The sequence below is a fragment of the Anabas testudineus genome, chromosome 14 (assembly GCF_900324465.2).
Source record: "Anabas testudineus chromosome 14, fAnaTes1.2, whole genome shotgun sequence".
Taxonomy (NCBI): domain Eukaryota; kingdom Metazoa; phylum Chordata; class Actinopteri; order Anabantiformes; family Anabantidae; genus Anabas; species Anabas testudineus.
Genome location: NC_046623.1, coordinates 14,744,514 through 14,765,284, shown reverse-complemented (window position 1 = coordinate 14,765,284; position 20,771 = coordinate 14,744,514). Strand labels below are relative to the sequence as shown.

The 20,771-nt window shown below is 41.7% G+C and overlaps 1 protein-coding gene across 2 annotated transcripts; it reads left to right on the top strand.

Annotated features, from left to right (window-relative positions):
- The first annotated feature begins 1,285 nt into the window (after window positions 1-1,285).
- ssh2b (slingshot protein phosphatase 2b) lies at window positions 1,286-19,893 on the top strand. Of its 2 annotated transcripts, XM_026370831.1 has the most exons (16): window positions 1,286-1,516; window positions 5,376-5,419; window positions 12,900-13,015; window positions 13,132-13,196; window positions 13,281-13,402; window positions 13,489-13,554; window positions 13,675-13,740; window positions 13,909-14,103; window positions 14,322-14,415; window positions 14,515-14,643; window positions 14,926-14,972; window positions 15,144-15,290; window positions 15,426-15,626; window positions 15,740-16,778; window positions 17,076-18,383; window positions 18,605-19,893. In XM_026370831.1, exons 1-16 carry the CDS (start codon window positions 1,454-1,456, stop codon window positions 18,632-18,634), a joined length of 3,732 nt encoding a protein of 1,243 aa, XP_026226616.1. In that variant the 5' UTR covers window positions 1,286-1,453; the 3' UTR covers window positions 18,635-19,893. The 2 variants fall into 2 exon arrangements, with proteins under 2 accessions (XP_026226616.1, XP_026226615.1); XM_026370830.1 differs by lacking the exons at window positions 1,286-1,516; window positions 5,376-5,419 and adding an exon at window positions 6,776-11,002.
- Window positions 19,894-20,771: the final 878 nt, after the last annotated feature.

Below are 20,771 nucleotides of genomic sequence, written 5' to 3'. Positions count from 1 at the left end.
TTGTATTGTTTTAGATATCTGTGATTTTCTTTTCAATTCAGTCTGATTAGATTAAAGTATTTTTGGGTGGGAGGAAAGAGGAGACAAATAGATGCACAGTGCAAGCAGCAATAATAGTATTAGTTCTGCTGCTGTGCATCTGTTGCACATACCTGCATGATGTATGCTGATGATTTCATGTTTGAGTGGTTGAGCGTAGGTGGTGACAGGCTAATGTTTGTTGTCATCTTTGATTTGTGCCCTCAGGCAGTGAAGACAGACGAAAGTGTAGTAGTACAGGTTCAGACAGGCAGACAGGCTGCTGCACCTCTGGAGTCATGAAATGGTTCCCCATGGTCAGTACTGCACACACTTAAGCGAAGCACACATGTATGCAGACACAATATTATGACTTCTGGCTGATATGAATGCATTTTCTTATAGGCTAGAATTAACACACCTTTCCAGGTTTATTGTATACATTTGTTTTCACTAAGATGGAGATACTATCAGTGTCAGACATTCCTGAAAAACAAGTCAGACACTGATATGATCCATGCTGACGAATCCATGCCACGTACTACTGCAATAAATCACAACACATCTTGAAGTTGAATTCCTGTTGTAAAGATTTTTTGTTGTACATATGTAACTTGTATCTATGCAGTTGGTCTCAAGGCTTTACTGTACAAGATGTCTTTTTTTTTAATTGCCTGTTTGGATCATTTTGTGTCTCTGTGACAGGTTTGTGGGCCTTTAAGAGTCTTTGTGGTGATCTTTGACTCTGTGGTTGTATTGTGTCTGTTTCTTTGCTAATTTGTCTCCCCTTCTCTGTCATTCCAACTCTCTTTGTGGTCGTTTTGTGTATCTTTGTGGCGAGTTTGCATTTATTTGTGGTTCTTTCTTCCTTTGCATGTGTTTGTGGTTGTTTTGCATTTTTTGTCATTGTTGAATGAACAAGAAACGGCAACTTAAAACAAATGCTCGGGCTCATTGCCCCCCTTTCCAGTTGATTATACATTACAAATAGGATTTTAATAAAAACCATAATGCATTATGATGTGCAAATAAACCTGCAAGAGAGACGTCACACTTGAGCCTTTTCCAGCTTTTACCCTTCTTTTTTAAATGTTTGACCGACGTGTGTCACACCTTTTTCTGCAGGTAATTACTGTAGATTTTCCTAAAGACACAGTTCAGTTATTTCCTCACACACCGCTCAGTGTTGTTTCGCTCCAGCACACACACGGTTAATCAGGGTTGACAAGCGAAGGGTAGCTGCGCATGCGCACACCGTGCCGACAGAGGAAACAGCCGGGGAGTAGTCAAACAGTCAACGACCAGAGAGAAAGACAGGAGGAAAAGCGAGAGAGGACCAGCACTCCCGGTTCAGCTGGGTTTTCTCCCCCTTGGAACCATTATGCTCGTCTCGCCGCCGTCGTATCCTCTCAGGTGTCCGCTTCCCGGTCGCTGAATGGCGCTGGTTACCGTGCAGCGTTCACCGACCCCCAGCACCAGCTCCAGCCCCTGCGTTTCGGTAAGAGCCGCCTTTATTGTCCCCCCCCCCTCCCACCCTCCAGTATCGCCTTCCCACCCTCCAGTATCGCCTTCCCACTCACCAAACCCAAACCTTTTGGCTGTGAAGGATAATTAAAGCTTTAGTTTCGTTGTGTATTTATCGGCTTCTGCCTGTCATAAAGTGTCTAGCCTTTGTGGTCGTGCGCATGCGTGGAATATAACCGCTCATCATTTTTCAGCTAGTGTCGCTGCTAAGTTCACAGATTAAATGTTTTGTTGCTTCTGATTAATAAACACAAATCCCTGTTGGCAGGGCTAGCTTTCAGGAAAAGGACAGCCCTCTCTCCTCTGTTTTTATTGTCCTCCACTTCGACATGGTTCCTGTAATTCACATTTCCGCCCGTTCAAAGGTTCAAACTGGGAGTGGGTTACTTTACTCTGAAGGGAAACTCGTGGCTTTCTTCTATATTGTGGTGAAAATTGTCCCACTATTTTGTTCATGCGTGTGACAGGAACTTGTACTGCCAGTTATTTAATGGTTTGTAAATGCAGAGTTGCACCTAAACTAAGACAGGTCCCATGCACTTCCGTTTGCAATCCAGTAATTGCCCTGTGACGCGCTATGAATTGAGGTATTTACTCCTGCATTGCTGTTTCGTGCTGTCTTGGTATGAAAACATGACTGTGGACGTGTCTTTTTCTCTTTGTCTCCTCCTCAGGCTGTCTCTCTGTTCTTGTCTGCATGCTTGTCTACCTGCCTGCCCTTCTCTTCCTGTCTGTGTGCATCATGTTGTAGGGATTTAAATCTGTCCTCATTGTGGGGAAGTCCTTAACGTAAATCAATACATTTTATAGTGACTGCTACTTTTAAGGTTAGGGGAAATCTCCAGGAAACTAGTGTAAGTCAATTAAATGTCCTCTGAAGCAAATATTCCATTTGTAGTGAAGGTAAGACAGGAGCAAAAGCAAAGGAGTATTTCTTGTTTGTTCTCAATGCTCGTCTTGTTTTTACATAGACAGGGAACCCCTTCAGACAATCAGCAAGAGACTGAGGAAGTAATAAACAAGCTGATGCTCTCTACTTCCCATTCACACGGTGTTCTGTCTGCTGCACACATGCTCACTTCATACATTTCCTGTGTCTTTGTTGACTTCAGTCGTTTCTTTCTCAGGGAGTAGCTGTCAGTGTAACATTATTTGCTAAAAAGCATTGGTTCTTGTAAATAACTAGGAACAAAGTCCACTATTATTACCAGTTCTAGTCAGATATAGCAATTCGATTCCAAGAACAATTGCAGATTATTACATTTCTAATTAAATGTACAATGCAGCAAAATCTGCAAAAGGTAAAGGTGTGTCATAAAGACAGCAAGTCTGTCCTACTACACTGACATGTGGGTTGGCCTCTATAGTCATCAGCCAGTCTACAGTGTCTGATTTTGTTAATGAAGTTAGTAAGTTTCATTTTATTTTATTATAAGATCAGTTTTTTTTAACCGGCTTAGCTACTTTATTGACTATTACTATACAGATTAGCTAATAATATTCAAAGGTTTTAGGTTTGATAAGTGCTGCCTGCAGTAACCTGTGGAGTGCCACTGTGGTAAAAGCTTTTTAAGGGTAGTAGCAGCAGAATAGGTAAACAGGATATATTCATAATCCACTAAACTATAGTGGAAAAAAAATCATTTTGATGCAAATCTGAATAAAAATGGGCTAAAACACACAAGGTGCAGCTTTCGTGGCTTAAAAACCTAAAATATGTGCATGTAAATGCCTTAATTTCTACATGCAAATGTATAAGGTATCACAAACTGCATATATATTATTTTTGTGACCAAAGTCAGTCACACACTTTGGGTTTTGCAGACATGAAAGCGACCCTGTCCTTCACACCTTTGGTATTTCTAGAGTAAAACAGGTTCTGTGAGTAGGCATGAAGGTAACTCACTTGAAGTGTACAAGCATATGACTGAAGAAAATATACAAAAGCTTTTAGACCATAACATTGAGCAGTCAGTAGCAAGAAGTGTAAGGGTCACTGCACAGCTCCAGATTGTGTCCTTTGTATGATCGTGTTCTGTATGTTAGAGATAGTGAGCCAGGGAAACATTCACTAATACAGGAGTAAAACTAGAAGTGTGTAATTTAGCTATGTGAAGCAGGCAGGGGTGGTGAAGCATTTTTTGTTGAAATATGTTTTCAAGTTTCAACCTGTGCACACAAACCATGGTAACACGGTGCATAGACACGTCTTGTTTCCTGTGTCTGGTTGTCGTGTGGCGTGGTGTGTATCTATGTGTGTCTGTGTGTGTAAATTCTCTCATGAGACACCTTGAAGTTTTTTCTTACACCCATTGTGTTTCCTTGAATCTTATGATGCACTTGTCCAGCCTCACTAGCATATGTCTGCTCTTTAATAAGTGTTTTTATAGGGAAAACATACATATTTTACTATCCAAACTGGGACATATGCATTCAGCCTTTAGGGGAAAGGCCTTTGTTAGTTTTAACTTGGTGACCGTAGCTGCTGTGACTTCTAATGCAGTTTCCAGAACCCTGCCTTGCCTGCATGTTCAGGCTACACATTTCCATAAGCTTTGGAAAAGTCCTCCCACATTTTCTTATATGCAAAATCTGTGTGTGTGTCTTCCTATGTAAACAAAAGTTGGATGAAATGTCACAAGAGGACAACATCTGAAACGTAGTCTACTTAACTAAAAGACTTTATATGTATTAATACCTTTCCTTCAGAGTCTTGCTTCAACCTTCCTTCATGTGCAGTCAGGTGCTTTGCTTCCTCATTTCAATTTACCATCAAGCGTTACTCAGCTCAACATAACAAAGGCATTTAAAAAATGACAGATATACAATTTCCAAGCGTTGTGCCTCCTACGTGACACTTTCAGCATCACATACTTTACTTGAAGCGTTTAACAATCCACATGAAGTATTTCTTGTGTTCTTGAGACTGAAAAACCACAGAAGGAAACCTACTTTGGATGTTATGGCTGACAGAGACTGAGGACGTCCCATTGAACCGCATGGGACTGGATCTGCAACAGTGTCACAAGACCCGCCAGCAAATTCTGGCATCCAGAAAACTTTACTGCTTTACGCTCGTAGTGGAAATTAAAGACGCCAATACATTGCTCACAATTTGCATTGGCCATATCGGACATTGTTATGTTGTCACAGATAGGAAAACAGACTGTGATATGTATATTGTACAGCTCCAATCAGAGCAAAGAGATTGAGGCAGCCTTGCACAAGTTCATCTTTTACCTCTTCCCATTGTGACTTGCCATCAACCATGTAATCTACTTCTTCCGTTTATGAAGATGTTAATGGTTTTGTAATGTTAAGTCTACAGTGTAAACATGATATGTCCCAAGCATTACAAGATAAGAGCTAGGTGATAATCTGCCACTAAGCCTCACCCTTCTCATTTAGCAAAGCTTCATATTCCACAATTTGCTGATTTAGATTTTCCTCTTTGTCTCTCTCTACCTCATCTCTTTGCTCGATTTTTGTGTGTGAGTATGTTATTCTCTGACCGGCCACACCTTAAAAACAGACTGAGGTCATTTTTCCTGGATAGTGTATAAATTGATTTGAGGCTGAAATCTGCTCTGCGTGCTGCTGCTCAGGCCTTGCTTAACACTATGCCATAAGTCTGACAGAATAAAGACGAGTGCTGTCATGCCTTACTGTTTAAATAAACCATAAATAATGGATATTTGCAAAAGCTGCAGATGAATTTTATTTGTACCAGCTAATCGATTAATAATTAACTGGTATATTTGAGCGCAGCTGTTACCTGTCTCATGTTGTACTGTACTTCTACACTATTAAATGTAATTTTCTCGTGTCTCTAGGAGTCCGGTAGTGGGGAAGATGACCGTCGCTCTCAGCCGAGGAGGTAAGATCTGAACTATGCTCGGTTTCAAAGCATTAACATATTTCTCTGTGTGACACGAGTCTCACATTAGAACACAGGGTCTTTTACTGTATCTGGCAGCCCCTGGTTTCTGACATGGCAAGATATAAACTTTACCTGAAGAAGCACTTAATGATAAATTGTTAAATGAATTTGAGCCTGCGGGATTTTCTTTGTTTACTGTTGCGACTTTACAAAGAGTTGCTGTGTCGTGGCGTCACGATTCTGTGCTGTTCCTTGTTGCCTCGGGCATGAACTGGACTTGGGAATCTGGTTTATCCTGTTTCACTTAACCGCATATGCAACTGGATTTAGTCCACCAGCGATAGGCAATTTCCTTTCACTGCCTACTGGGTTTATTTGTTCTAGATGCGCATGATAGCAGTGAACTGTAGCTGCTGTAACACTCTTAATCCCCCCTTATTTTATCTGGCCCTTTTCATAACAGATTGAATCCCTGCATGTAATTAACTGTGGTTTTCTTGCTGACCATTAGAGGGCAGTAAGCTCCCTATGAGTCAGCTCTGGGTATGTGGGTCAGGGGAGCTGCAGTGCTGATCCAGGGGCAGATTGGTAGCCACTCCCCTCATCAGAGTGCCTCTGTTTGTCTGGTCATTGGAGCTCTGTGCTGTCCAAGTAAGAGGACTGTCTGTATTTGTGCAGCTGGGAGTGAAATCTATATTCACGTGTGGTGTGTGTGTGTGTGTGGTGTGTGTGTGTGTGTGTGTTGTGTGTACACACAAGAGTAGGATCAGATGTCTTTTAAATTTAGAGTATGTTCTAACCTAATATTATTCTGAATATTTTGTTCCAAGACATTTAACTATTGATCTTTATGAGGTCCTGCAATGGTTGTTCCACACATATATTCTTTAATGGATTAAAACTGGAAAGCAAATAGTAGATTATGGTTGGATGTTGATTGCTTCAATTACTGTTGGTTGATCATGTTTTCCATGTATTGCTAGTCTGTCTTATTGCTCTATTGCTAGATATATATAAGCTAGATAGATGTTGTGAAACATTGAGAGGTTTGTGTTGTAGTTCAACAATGAACCTGAAGTACTAGAGTTCAACAATATTTATGACTGTTATAATGCAAATTTTATTTATATAAATTCATCTTTGGCCAATACTATACTATAATATGGAGGTATCACAAGAGAAGAGCATGTGTATTTTATGTAATAAAATATTCAAATGTTTGTGTATATATTTGTTTATATTTACATGAGGAAGGAAAGGGGTCTGTTTTTATGTTTGACATATTTAGCATCTAGCAAGAGATACATAAATGGTTAACACAAGGGTACAGAAAGTGCACTTTTCATTTTACCATACCTGTAAGTCCAAGCTACAGTTCAGTGTCGCCTCCCAGTGATCTCAGGTGTGTTGACAAAGACTCAAAAATTATTTGGTAAAAGAGGGCCTGCCCACTGAACAACCTGTTCCCAAAAATCTAGTTCATTTTCACCCACACTGCTGACGTCTGTGATGCTGCCTGTTGTGCTGTAGAAATCAGCAGCTGCTGCAGGAAGGGCTCATCTATGACACAGGCTAGACATTTATTCAGACTGGAATAGGCTTTAGTGAAGCAGCGTGTCTGTCTGCGTAAGCAGGACCCACTGCAGTCCTGCTGATTAAAGTCAGTGACATCAGCTAAAGCAGCAACGTCACTGGAGAATCCACACAAGGGAAATCGGAGGGAGAAGGAAGAATTTATTACGAGACTTCAGTTGAGAGGTTTTGTCTTTTATAATCTGTATAAATCTTTAGTCAGATTAAAAAGTGGAAGCATGAATTCTCTAAATAGACCAGACACTGGTTTCATCTACTAGTCTGCTTTTTTTCTGCACACTTCCTGTACTTCCTACTGTGTGATAAATCCTTTTCTTTCACTTTGTTGTAATCTTAATGTTGCAGTGGTTAGCACGGTCACCATTCAGCAAGAAGACAGTGTTGGGTGTTTGCATGTTTTCCAGTGTCTGCATCTGTTTTCTGCCACAGCCTAAATACATGTAGACTGGTTTAGTTAGTGACTCTACATTATGAATGGGAGCATGAATGGTCGTCTTTAGATGTGAAGGTGACCTGTCTATTGCAGAACATCAGCTCAGCTTCAGCCTCCCATGGCTCTCAAAGACGACTGGTTGTAGCTAATGGATGGATGTTGTAATGTTATATAAGTTGTCTGTTAGATATACTGTCTGCCAGATTGATTAGACTGTAAATAATGTGATTGTCTTCCTCTCGGTGCATAATAAGGATGTGTATGTGCATTGAATGCATTTTCATCAGTGAGTAAAGGAAATACTTTGTTGACGCTGCTAACTTTTTTTTTTAACTCACTTTGTTTTTATGCTCTTTGCTGATGTGATTAGCACTGTCACCTTATAGCAAGAAAACTGGGGCCATTCTCACCAACCTCATGACATGAATAGAAAGTTGTGGCGAGTGGGTTGAACAAGAAGCGGACATTTTTATTGGGTAACAGACTAAGCAGCTGTTGTCAGTGGTGAATATCTACTGCTTACAGTATGTCTTCACTGAATGTTTACCTTTCTGTTGTTATCCATCTTCTTTAATGTTTGCATTTAATACTTTCCAATATTGTTAAACCATTTACTGTAGTGTGCATGCTTTGCTAAACCACCCGTGACTCAGCATTGGGCGTTCTGTATTATAAATGTGCCGTGATCACTAAGGTGACTCAGTGTTTGTGTACGTGGAAGTGTAAGAGTAACAGGAGTACCCGGTGTCTGTCTGTGTGCAACAACCACATGCTGGTCTTTACTGCATGTCATTGGACGGTGTGAATTTCAACAGTCAAATGAAAGAACAATAAGATGGAACTTGAGAGATGGATCCTAAAACACACACACAAACATGTTGTAGTCCATGGACCATGAGGGCAGGATTAAGGCCTATGACTGTTGCAGATTAGAGTGAAATAAAGTGCATTTTAATAAAACAATGTTTAACTACTTGTGTGACCTATGTTTGCTCCAGAAATTAAGAATTAAATAAAGTCACATGAATTATAAATTAAACAACACAATGACTAAATTTAAAATAATGGAGCTCCTACTCCAACCTGTCACTGTTTTAAGATTGTTCAGACAAAATCAAAAGTATTAAACATGACAAATACCGCTGCACCACTTTTAAGACGCTATCAGACTAAACAGGAGGTATTTAATGTAGAGCAGTAAATAACCTTAATGTTACCACATTAACATGAATACTCTTGTCTTCATACACCAGCTTGAATTTAATTAAAGTAATACATATATCCCATCTTTATCTATATGAGTAGAGTGACATGTTGTTCACTGTATCTAAAGGAAGCGAAAAACTGTTACGCCACCGATAGACTTAGTTCCACTGGGTTGTGGTCTTCAATCAAGCTTAAAAGAACCATTCATAGATAAGTTTTCCACACGCTGTCAAAGAAGTCACTGCCCAGGCCCAAGAAAGTCCTACAGCTCTATTAAAATGTACAATAACAATCAAAAAGAGACACAAAATGACCAATAACGGGCACTTAATGTCTCTTTTATGGCCCTGTGGGGGATGAGCGTGAGAGTAACGCCAGACAGAAAGAAAAAAAGAAACTGAAGAATAGAAAGTAGCGGTGGGACAGTTGAACAGGAAGCTGAGGTTTAGATTGGGTAACAAGATGTTATGAAGACCTGCTGATGTCATAAATAAACAATATTCTTTTTATGAAGACCACGGAGAAGAAATTAAAGCCTGTGACATTGTGAAGCTAATGAACCCACTATGTTGCTACTAGACGATACCTCCTGGCTTCTCAATCAAGTACAAAACCATACAGCACTTGTAGTATCACCTGAAAGAAAAACCTTACAGCAGTTGTTGCAGCTGGTGCCTCTGCTGTTGCTGTTTATGTTGTTGTTGTTTGTGATATGAATGGGCAGTCAGGTGGTAGCCATGTGTTTGTAATTGATCCTTTACGATGAAACCACAAGGCATCAACAAGAAACCTATCCAAGTCTACGGTCAAGTTTCTTCTCAGTTCATGAGTTCACTTTTTTGATTTCTCAATCCTCTTTCCGTTGTTGTTGTTGTACTATAAGCAGCACCTTAGGTGTCAGATGTCGCTTTTCCTTAAAGGCTATAGACCCTGAGTTTATTACACAACTTTGTCACCCTTCCTCGACCAACGGGACAGCCTCAGAGGATGCTTCTCTGGGTATGGGGAGTAATTAATGCTTAATCAGGAGAAGTGTTACCATGGAAGCTTAATTACCAGGTTTCTGATGCTGTTGTCACCATGAAAAGACGAAAAACTGTCAGCAGGGCTAAGTGCTATTGACAAGAGTGACAGCAGCTGGTAACCAGAAATCCTCCTGTGACAGATAAGGGCAATGTCTTCTGTCCATCTTCTGAGCTAGAGAAAAACATGTTGTGCTGTTGTTTTGTATAAATCACATTGAGCAAGTGGGCTTGTTGACAATACTAAGAAAGTATAAGACATCTTTACCATACACTGTGGTGTAGTAACCATGCTAGTTTTGTTCAGGACATTGGGGATTATGTACATAACAGATGGTTACAACAATATGACTGGCACTGCTTTGATGTGCTGTAAAACACAACCATGTGATATTAGCAGCATACCTTTTGTGTCATGTTATGCCTCCTGCACGCTTTATTGCATGACCTTTCACCTGAATGAAACAGTTTTTCGAAAGTTTTTCCAGTAAGTGAGAACGCCTCTGACACGGACAATCTCCTGTTGTGTGTTACACGCGTGAAAGGGAAACTCCAGACAATGTCTGTGCCTGCTTCTTTAGACATTATCCAAAGCTCATATGCTTCCTCAACCATTTCCTTTTGGCTTCTCTGCCGTGACAAAATGAGTTTTAAAAGATGTTGAGATAAATCTACGTATCCTGGAAGTGAAGTCGACAGTTCCACAACATTCAACCAATCGTCAATGGGGAATTTCCAGAGCCATATTCAGGGTAATAAAACATTTCTTAAACAGTAGTTGTCTCCAAAACACTGCTGTTGTTGACCCACCAGCTGCTTCACGGTGGCACTAATACTCCGTCATACAGCCGTCGACAGGCCGCTGTTGTCACCGATTGGGCCATGAGTGTCTCCTCCCATTCAGCGGCACGATTTACCGCAGCCTGCTGCAGTCTGCTACAGTCCCTCTGAGCAGATGTGATGAGGCACCTGCTCTGCAACAGAGCATGTGATGCAGTCCAGTATTATTGTGCTGAATTTCAATCATCTCCATATTATCGCACTCTTAAACATCCGCGATGTCGCTGTGCTCATTAAAAGCAAGAACTAAAACCTTACACCAGAGCTTCTGAGCTTTCACTGTGCGGAGTGTTAGTATTGCGACTATCAGCAACTTCAGTCCGCTCCTGTGCGCCCAGCCCCGGACACACGAGCAGCGATGCCTCCCGGTGTTGTGACCGCGCCACGGAGCTCGTCAGCCGGCTGCTTCTGCGCATGCTGCGGGGTGAAGATGAGACCTTATTTCACCGAGAACTCCGTGATTTCTCAGGGGGAGATTTATCAGCTGTAAGTTTACTCAATACACTGTGGAGTTCTGTGCAAAATTATTTATGTATGAATGAAAATTACATCCTAAGGCTGTTGTATTCCCACAACTTAATTAGTTTGAATAGTCTAATACTACAATCTAATTCAGTTTGTTTAATATCAGTGAATAGTTGAACAATGTTTTTCTGACTTGATAATTTAGTTGACAATTATTAACTATCGTGTCTTGATACAGTTTACATCCTCATGTGGTTACATTGATCTACTATGACGAAGGATTGTGGGTTTTCCATGATGATTAAATGGGAAGGATACAACAGTAGCAGCAGATCCAGTGGTTTCCTTCCCTTTGCTGCTTGAGAAATATCTGGCACATGCCATACTCCTCTGTTCACATGCACTCCCCACCCCCTCCACCCACCCACCTTTTTCTTTTTGTGCCTAAAATATGTCTTGAGGGGGCACAGCAGAAAGACGCAGTGTACCTGAGACAGATTGTTCATGAATCAGAGGATGTGATTAATGTTGTCAGCTGAATGTCTTAAGAGAACAAATACTGGAAATGGCACTGGCGCTTTATTTGGGCAACCAAGTGAAGACAGCTTGTCTGTACTTGCCTGTTATTTGACATTGATTTGTTTTGTGAACCTGTGTGTGCAACTCTGTGTAAAATCAGCTCTTGCAAATGTTTTCTTTGTACTTTATGTATTTATAGAAGTGGTGAGTGGGTAGTTTTCATTCTCTCTACTTTCATTTTTTGGCATTGTGTTTCAATCCCTGTAAAAGGAGATGACGTAGAGGTTTCTTCACTTTTTTCTAACTTCTAACTAATCTAACTCACATATTTACACATGGATGTTTTGTTTATTTACCTTGGTTAATCTGCATTTACTCCAACATTACAAAGCACAATGAGATTTTCACTTCGGCGTCATCTTTAATCCCTTTGTTAAACACGGTGATGAATTGCTGCTTGCTAGGATTTTGGCTGTGATACAAAAATATGTCGGAGCAATGTCAAAATCAAAGGAATGCATTCTAGAGTCTGTTACATAACGTCTTTGTTCAGAGAGCAGCGGTGCCAAGTAGCTTTGCTGGAGCTGGCAATTTCTTGCCAGGTTGCAAAAGTCTCAGCCAAAGCTAGTTAAGTTGTAATTACCTGTGGCGTATGCAGACAAAACTGTAAGCAGATCTGCTGTGAGGGAAATACTCCTGTGAAAAAGAGAAATGGTTTGTTAAATGGGTTATTTTCCTCTGTACCTGAATATATTCAGTCCTAAGCCAACATGTTGTTGGTACCAGTTGGTGTTTGTTGCAAACTGCACAGTCAAGTATGTTGAGCTCATAAAGGCACATAAATCTGTCCAATATTGTTTTTTGTATGATGTTTGTACAGGATGTTGTGCGTATTTTCTAAGAAAACACAAGATTAATTTAACAACAAAACCACACATAGTTGAGATTCACCAGATGTTTTCAGTGTTCAGTGCTTTACATGTCTCCACAGTGGAACTAAAAGGATAACACATGCAATTTATTATCCTAGGTGCCATTTATTTACAGTCTTCTTCTTCTCTTTCGGCTTTTCCCATCAGGGGTCGCCACAGCGAATCATCCTTCTCCACCTAACTCTATCATGGGCATCTTCTACCCTAACACTAGCCAACCTCATGTCCTCTGTTATAACATCCATATATCTCCTCTTTGGTCGTCCTCTTGTCCTCCTGCCTGGCAGCTCCATCTCCAACATCCTTCTACCAATATACTCACTATCCCTCCTCTGAACATGTCCATGCCATTTATTTACAGTATTTATACAAATTACTTTAGCTGGAGCTAACTTATGTAAAATAACTTACTGTTTTTGTTTGTGGGTGGTTATCATTCATTAAATTTTTTCTCCATGTCTGTCCAGCATCAGTGAAAGTTTCCTGACAGTTAAAGGAGCTGCTCTCTTCTTACCTCGAGGAAATGGCTCCTCCCCTTCTTCTGCCGCCTCTCGTTTCTCACAGTTGCGCAGCAAACATGCAGGTAAGGTAAAAGGTGAACAGTTTGACTTTATCATGTGTGTTTAGGGTATCATTCATCCACAACTTCCATTTCTGACACTGATCAAACACTGTGTTTTATCACTCTCCTCCTACCAGGAGACATCCAGCAGCACTTGCAAACCATGTTCACTCTCCTCAGACCAGAGGACAACATCAAACTGGTAGGTAAACACTGCAACACTCAAACACAAAATTCAGTCTGAAGTTTGTTTGTTTGTCAGTTAACTGTGTTTCTCCTGCTCCAGGCCGTTCGTTTGGAGAGCGCCCACCCTCAGGTCACCCGCTACATGGTGGTGGTGTCAACCAATGGTCGTCAGGACACAGAGGAGAGCGTGGTGCTGGGAATGGATTTCAGTCCTGTAGACAAGTGAGATAGTAACATATTGAAGCCTGTGACTGCCTGTTTGATACTATGCATACATTTGTAACTTGGAGATTTTTTCCCCCTCCCAGCTCATGTTCTGTAGGGCTGGTTTTGCCCTTATGGAGCGACACCATCATACATCTGGACGGTGATGGGTAAGAAAAAGAAAAACTCACACATCCTGCTTTAATCAACTACTGTCACAAAACCAGGGTGCTAAGATGGCTGACAGTGTTTTTCTTTTGCCTTTGTGCTTCATTTCCTCTTGCTCCCAGGGGTTTCAGTGTGTCAACTGACAACAGAGTGCATGTTTTCAAGCCAGTTTCTGTGCAGGCCATGTGGTGAGTCATACTGTGTAAATAACATAACCTAGTAGAAATGGATATCTATATTCTCCTTTCATATGTATACATCATTGGATTTAATATGTGCCATTTATTGAAGTCTTTGTCTGTCATGACCTTAAACTCTTCACCTTCATCTCCTGTTTCTCTCTCACGTTCTCACAGGTCAGCCCTCCAGTCACTCCATAAAGCATGTGAGGTGGCCCGTTGTCACAACTACTTCCCAGGCAGCTTGTTCCTCACCTGGGTCAGCTACTATCAGAGCAGGGTCTCCTCTGACCAGGCTCGTATCAATGAGTGGAACGTCATGCAGGATGTGCAGTCACACCGTGCAGATTCTCCCGTCCTCTTCTCTGACATGTAAATATGCAGAACTATTTCTTACTTTGATTTGTCTCCATTTTTTTTGGTTATTTTTCCATGCACCTCATTATTAGTTCATTATTTTGACAGAGAGATTACCTGTAGAAATTCACATCATCACAATATCATATATGTCTACTTGACAAAACTTTATGTTTGTTGTAATACTTCTTTTATGGAATTGAATTGTACTTGACTTTATGGTGTTTCTGCAGACCTACAGAAAGAGAACTGACAGAGCGTCAGATCAAAGCCAGTTTGAGGGAGATCATGATGCAGAAAGACCTTGAGAATGTCACCTGCAAAGAGGTGAGACCGTGCTTCAGATGGTGTATTTGCAGATGCTCCAAACATCCAAATTTTATATTCAGATTTTTAAAATGTATGTGTGTGTGTTTGGTTGTGCAGATTCGAACAGAGCTGGAAATGCACATGACGTGCAACCTGCGAGAGTTCAAGGAGTTCATCGACAAGGAGATGATTGTCATTCTGGGCCAAATGGACAGTCCTACAGAGATCTTTGATCATGTCTTCTTGGTAGGTTGATTCTGAAAATTGAACATTCATTATTTTGTTTATAATAAATCAGTTATAAATCTGTTATAAATGGGTTGAAGATCCAGTTAAATCCATGTCTAGAAAACCTGGTGATATATGAGATAGTCGTCTCTAATTTCTCCCAATTTCAAGGTACTTTACTGTTGTTTGATTTGGAGTGCACTTTGGGCATTGGGCATGTCTTGCAATAGGATTGATGTATTATGAAAAGCTCAGTGGAAGTCTTTGAACAAGTCTGAGGACTGCTTTTGTTTCCTACAGGGATCTGAGTGGAATGCATCCAATTTGGAAGAGTTGCAGAAGAGTGGGTAAGGATGTTGACAAAACACCAAAACCCACTGCACAGTACATACTGTTTTGTACTGAGGTCAATAAAAACATAAATAATTACATGATAAGAACCCAACAACAACTTTTATTTGGAATGCAATTGCTTGTTTTAACTTCTTCTTCTCTCATCTGTTCTTTCATTGACTCAGTGTCCAGTACATCTTGAATGTAACGAGGGAGATTGATAACTTCTTCCCTGGTGTGTTTGAGTACCACAACATCCGTGTTTACGATGAGGAGGCCACTGATCTGCTTGCCTATTGGAATGAGACCTACAAGTTTATTTCTAGAGCCAGGTGAGTTTCAGATGACTGCATTTTTCCCTTGTTTCCTGTTTCTTGTTGTCATTCTTGTTCTACTCTCTACTCTGAAAAACTTTGAAACTCTGTGCTAGGCTCAAATTTATGCTTGATTTCTTATATCTACTTCAGGAAAGATGGGTCCAAGTGTCTGGTGCACTGTAAAATGGGTATAAGTCGCTCTGCAGCCACAGTGATTGCATACGCAATGAAGGAATACGGCTGGGATTTGAAAAAAGCCTTCGATTACGTCAAGGAGCGCCGAACTGTGACCAAACCTAATCCCTCTTTTATGAGACAGCTGGAAGAATATCAGGGAATACTGCTGGCCAGGTACCCACATAAACACACACGCTCACATATGTTTAGTGTGGATTTCTGAGTGCTCTATCAGTGTGATGCTCTTATAAAACACAAGACATTTTTGTTATTTGCTTTTCCTGCAGCAAGCAGAGGCACAACAAACTGTGGCGTTCTCATTCTGACAGCGACCTTTCTGAGCATCATGAGCCACTCTCTAAATCCTATGCCCAACCTCACAGCTTGGGCCGGTCCGACCCTCATAACCAGCCTAGCGGCACGCCTGGTCCCTCGGTTAAAGAATTGCTGGAATCACTGGGAACTTCAGTCAGTACTGGCAAAGCAACACATTCTAGTAGCCAGCCTGATACAGGCATCAAGTCCAATCAGCTCAACTCTGCATCCTTCGAAGGGACGGCAGCTTTATCAGGTGATGCTGAAGCTCAAAGCCTGCGTTCTCATTCTCTTTTCTCTGTAACCCAGAGCAGCTACTTGGGTCAGCCTTGCCCTGAATCCAGAGCTGCCTCCTTGTCTACGTTATCTCCTCCACTTTCTAATGGATTGTGTGACTCTGAGGACCAGCCCTCATCACCTCCTCTCTCCCAGCCAAGGGCCGCCACTGTGGTGCCTGAGCCTCAGAAGACAGACATGGTCACTGTTGCACAGAGTGTTTTGGTGGGCCAACCTCACCCGCCTCCCTCTCTTCACCACGTCCCCCTCTTCCCTGCTCTGTCCCCAACTTCAGCCTGCATGGATGAGGTTATCAAATCACAGGTGTTAAAACCCCTGCTAGTGACAGTGCCTGAGCCCATGACAACACAAACACCAAATGCACAACAGGCTGGACCCCAGTGTCTGTCTGCACCAGTGGCTGTCAAAAAAACAGACTGTGTCCAACAGATATGTGGCTTGTCTTTGGATGATTTAGCAGCTCAGCCCCCCTTCACTAGTGATTTTATCAGCTATTCCAGTGCCATTCCACAAGACAAAGAGGTGTTGTTTGGCCACAGTGCAGACCACATTAACTTTTTCAGTGCCAGGGAAAAGTTCAAGGGAATGAATCAAGATGGCAAAACTACAAGTGCTGTGGTGCAGCAGTCACCCCTGAAGAGTTGTGCCAAGGACCAGCAACCACTGCTTCAGGAGGTCTCTTCTAATGAGGCGAAGGAAGAGGAAAATAGAAAGGTAAGGGTGCTGCATGTAGAGAAATCATGGACACTTTTGGATAATATTAGATCAAATTTGAGTATTTGGAAGTTTGTTGAATCCACAAGAGTTAAAGTTGATTTCAAATAATTAATTTGTGACAGTAGTTCAGCTCGTAGGCACCACCTAGTGGTTTAATGGTAGAAGGCTTCATGCAATATGCTCCGTTTCACATCTGCATCCGATTTATTTCTCAGGACATTTATTGTACTACTGCCACTTTTATCTGGAACTTATACTAACTTATACAATGTATTATATATGTTTTCTTTGTAGAAAATGTCCGCCCCTGTGCAGGTCACAGGACTGAAGCCTGCATTGTACACAGAAACATCACCTCTTGGCCCTCTTTGCCAGCCAGAGCTTCAGGATCCCCAGGACCAGGAAGTGGCAAAGTCTAGGGAGGAAATAGAGGATAGAAATATTTTATCACAGAAGGAAGCTGTGAATGTAAAAGAGGAAGTGAAACACAAAGAAAAGGAGGAGCTGGATCCTGGTCGTCTATACAGTGATTGGACAAGGGGGTCTGTGCGGCGTGTCACACAACAGCTGGAGCAAAGAATGAAACAGGAGCATGAGACTCCATCGCCTTCCTCATCTCCACCATCCCTCTCTGTTTGTTCCTCCTCTCAGCGACGATCTCCCAGCATCCTTCCCGTGACAGGGTCTAATCCTCAGGATGCATCAGTTTGCTCGCAGGGGTCAGTAGTTAGCACTGGGCAGGAAGAGCTGGAGGAGGATCATGGGACATTTGGACCAGGTAAAAGTGAGAGTGTGGTATTTGAGACGGGGGCACTAGAAAATAATGATGGAAGCACAAAAGGACAAAAACTCAAACCTGCTGATACTAGATTGCTCTCTACCTCTTCTTTCAATCGCTCTGCCCATTCTCCCTTTGCCTCTGTGAACTTCCTGTGTCTGGAGGGTGTGACAGATCTTGAGTCAGCAACAGACTGGGACTACTCCACAGAGGGACCTCATAGTGACATTGTCTTGAGGGAGACATGGGAGACTTTGTACGAGCTGGGTGCCTTCCTGCAGCAGGTGAGTGTGGGCTATGCCAACAAGGCCAGGCGTTTGGACCAGGCTTTTGGCCTCAGTGCTGGAACCACTCAGAAGCAAGGTAGCAGCATACAAAAGAGGGTTAGAGAGGTGGAAGCCAGGATTCGCCAGGCAGGACTGACCCCTCCATCCCAGATGAAGCGCTCGGCCTCTCTGGCCAAACTGGGCTGTCTGGAGCTGCTCGCCAATGAACTGAGTGAGTGGGAGCTCAGCCGCTCCTCTGTGGCTCCACCCTCAGCACAAACTCCAATCCACGCAATCACGGATGAGTCCAAAAAGCAGCGGGTGCACAGCTCCCCTTCCTCAGCTGACCAGCAGCTAGATATCCTTGGGGTTGGTGGAGAGAGCCTCTCTGAATCTGGAGAAACGTCACCAGGAGTCTCTCCACCAACAAATCAAAGTCTGCAGAGAGGAAAACCTAACTCTGGCCAAGATCCTCTGCTCTGGACTGAGCCAACATTCATGACAACAAGGCAGCAATATGGAAGGACTCACCCCCTGAGGCGACTTAAGAAAAGAACTGTTAGTACCCTTTACCACACCATGTAGCCCTCACTGTGTGTGTGTGTGTGTGTGTGTGTGTGTGTGTGTGTGTGTGTGTGTGTGTGTGTGTGTATGAGAGAGAGAGATTGAGAGAGAGAGAGATGATGTGCATATGTTAGATTTATTCAGCAAAACAGAAAAATGCCTCTTGCCTTAAAGGATATGTTTAGTAGTTTCTTTATGTTTCTTTTTCCCTGCAGATCCTGCAAGAGCCTGTGTGTGATCTCTGATAAGAGACACTCACTCAGTGCAAGAGCCGCGAAAAGGCAATGAAGGCTCCGGTTAACTGAAATGTTAACATGCCTGAGCCTGGTCATCGCTGGTTTCTCTGTCATCAACTTGATATATTTACTTGATCGCTGTCAGTTGATTGAATAGTCTGACCCTGATGTTAGATGGAATGTAACCTGTGTTTTCCTCTTCTCATGCTTTCAAGTCTCTTCATCAGTGTTTGCTAGTTGTGCTGGGTAACTGCCAAGATAATGATGGTACAATCTGACAGGTTAATGAATCTGCCCAACATCAATTCTACACTGACTCACATCAGACTGACTTCTCAAATCTGCAGATTTCTTTCACTTTGGTTCATTCTGCTGTCTTTGTTATGGCTGGTTTGTGCTAGCAGCACACGCCACCAATTAGTGTTTATACTGAAAGAGCAGGTGTATCCTGAGACTGGATTATCAACTGAAATGGCTGCACCGTTGTTCAGTGGTCTGTTGAAACAAAATGCATAGAGAAGAGGAATGTGTTTGTTTGTTTGTTTGTTTGTTTGTAGGATTGCACAATACCTCAGTAAGTCGACCATATCTGACCTGCACAAACGTCAGGCTCTAGATTCCTGGAATGTCCGTCTCAGTCAGAAACAATTTCACCTTCACTACTTGACAAACTGAAGTAAACTAGTCTCTCTCATGTGCTCGCACAGTTCTGATGCCACTCAAACCTAGATGTTTTTTGTATGTAGTGCTGTGGGGGAGAACGGGGGTAGTTTAGGGGACTGGGGAGTTGAAAGCAGAGTGTATATTCGTGAGGTTTCTGCTATGTTCTCTTTGGGATGTAAAGGTCTGTATTGTGAGTGTTGACATTTTAGGAACTGTACATGTTTTTTATCTGGTTCGTGTCTGTGTGAGTGTGACTGTGCAGCATGGGGGTGTGTATGTTCCTTTTTTTTTTTTTTTTTTTTTTTAATCACTCGTCTTTTGTACACTTTTTAGGAGTGTGCCTGTGACTGGCAAGTGAAGCTTCTCTGCAGGCTATCAGAAATGTCTGTACAGGGAAGCCTGTCATACATGCACTTTACTCCCTTTTTCATTTTAAATGTGGCTTTTTATGTGTGGTTGCTACTTTTGGGGAGCATGCTTAGGTAGTATCTGTTGAGTATGTTTGCATATTGTCAACAACTGATTTTCTTTCCTTTATTTTAAACTGTCAGTGTAAATATTTTATATAATGTGCTTAAACTGTGACCATTAAACAATGAAACTGAGTCAGTTTTGCAGATTCTGTCCTCTGGGGTCCCAACATCTTTCAGTACTATATAGTTTTTAGTAAAGATGTTTTGGTAACGTTGTAGAGAAAACATATTATAGTTATTGTTTCTAAAGTGTTTCCTCTTAATGTTCCCTCCACTGGTTTCAATAGATTGGAGGCTGTTTTCATTTTCTGAGGTGAGTACTTCCTCCGTTAACTGTATTTAAGTGTTCACTTTGGGGATGATTAAGGTATTGTCACATGGCAGTGATAAAGGAACTTAAAAAAATACATTAGTAAAACACCTGATACCTTTGATCCACTACAGATGGAATGATCACCAGTTCTTGTTGGCACACATGCTTTGGTTAAAAATAGTTTGTATATTATTAAAATATTTATATGAATACGCTTAAAGGGAAATCGCAAGTGAAGTTTGTTGGTAAGTTGTTTAATATTTATAAACCAGTAAATTAAATCTTTCTGCAATAAATTATTGCTTCTATGGTAAATGTCAATATGCCAAAAAGACATGTTACATCACTTTTCAGATCTCTGCAATGAGCCCAACTCCACAACATCCACCTACCTGACCTCCCTCATCCTGGTCTATAATCCCACTGTGCTCTGCAGGGGAACATCGGCTCAAAAGATCCCAGACAAAACCTTTCAGCTCTGTCGTCCATGAACTACCCACCTCTGCATGTTCAGCTGCCTCACTCTTAACTTTCAAAAACAGAACTCTTCCAGAGCGCTTTACTGTAAAGTTTGCCTCCTTGGCTTAGATGTTTTCTTGCTTTGTACCTCACTTGTAAGTCGATTTGGATAAAGGTATCTGCCAAATGTCAGCTGCATAGATTTCCTGCAGCATAAGAAACAGTAACTACAACAATC

Bases quoted from the DNA above. Each gene is read 5' to 3' on its own strand.
- ssh2b (XM_026370830.1), top strand. From the start codon at position 10,875: ATGCCTCCCGGTGTTGTGACCGCGCCACGGAGCTCGTCAGCCGGCTGC. The intron at 13,197-13,280 runs GTAGGTAAACAC...CTCCTGCTCCAG, and splicing joins CAGAGGACAACATCAAACTG to GCCGTTCGTTTGGAGAGCGC. The intron at 13,403-13,488 runs GTGAGATAGTAA...TCCCCCTCCCAG, and splicing joins GATTTCAGTCCTGTAGACAA to CTCATGTTCTGTAGGGCTGG.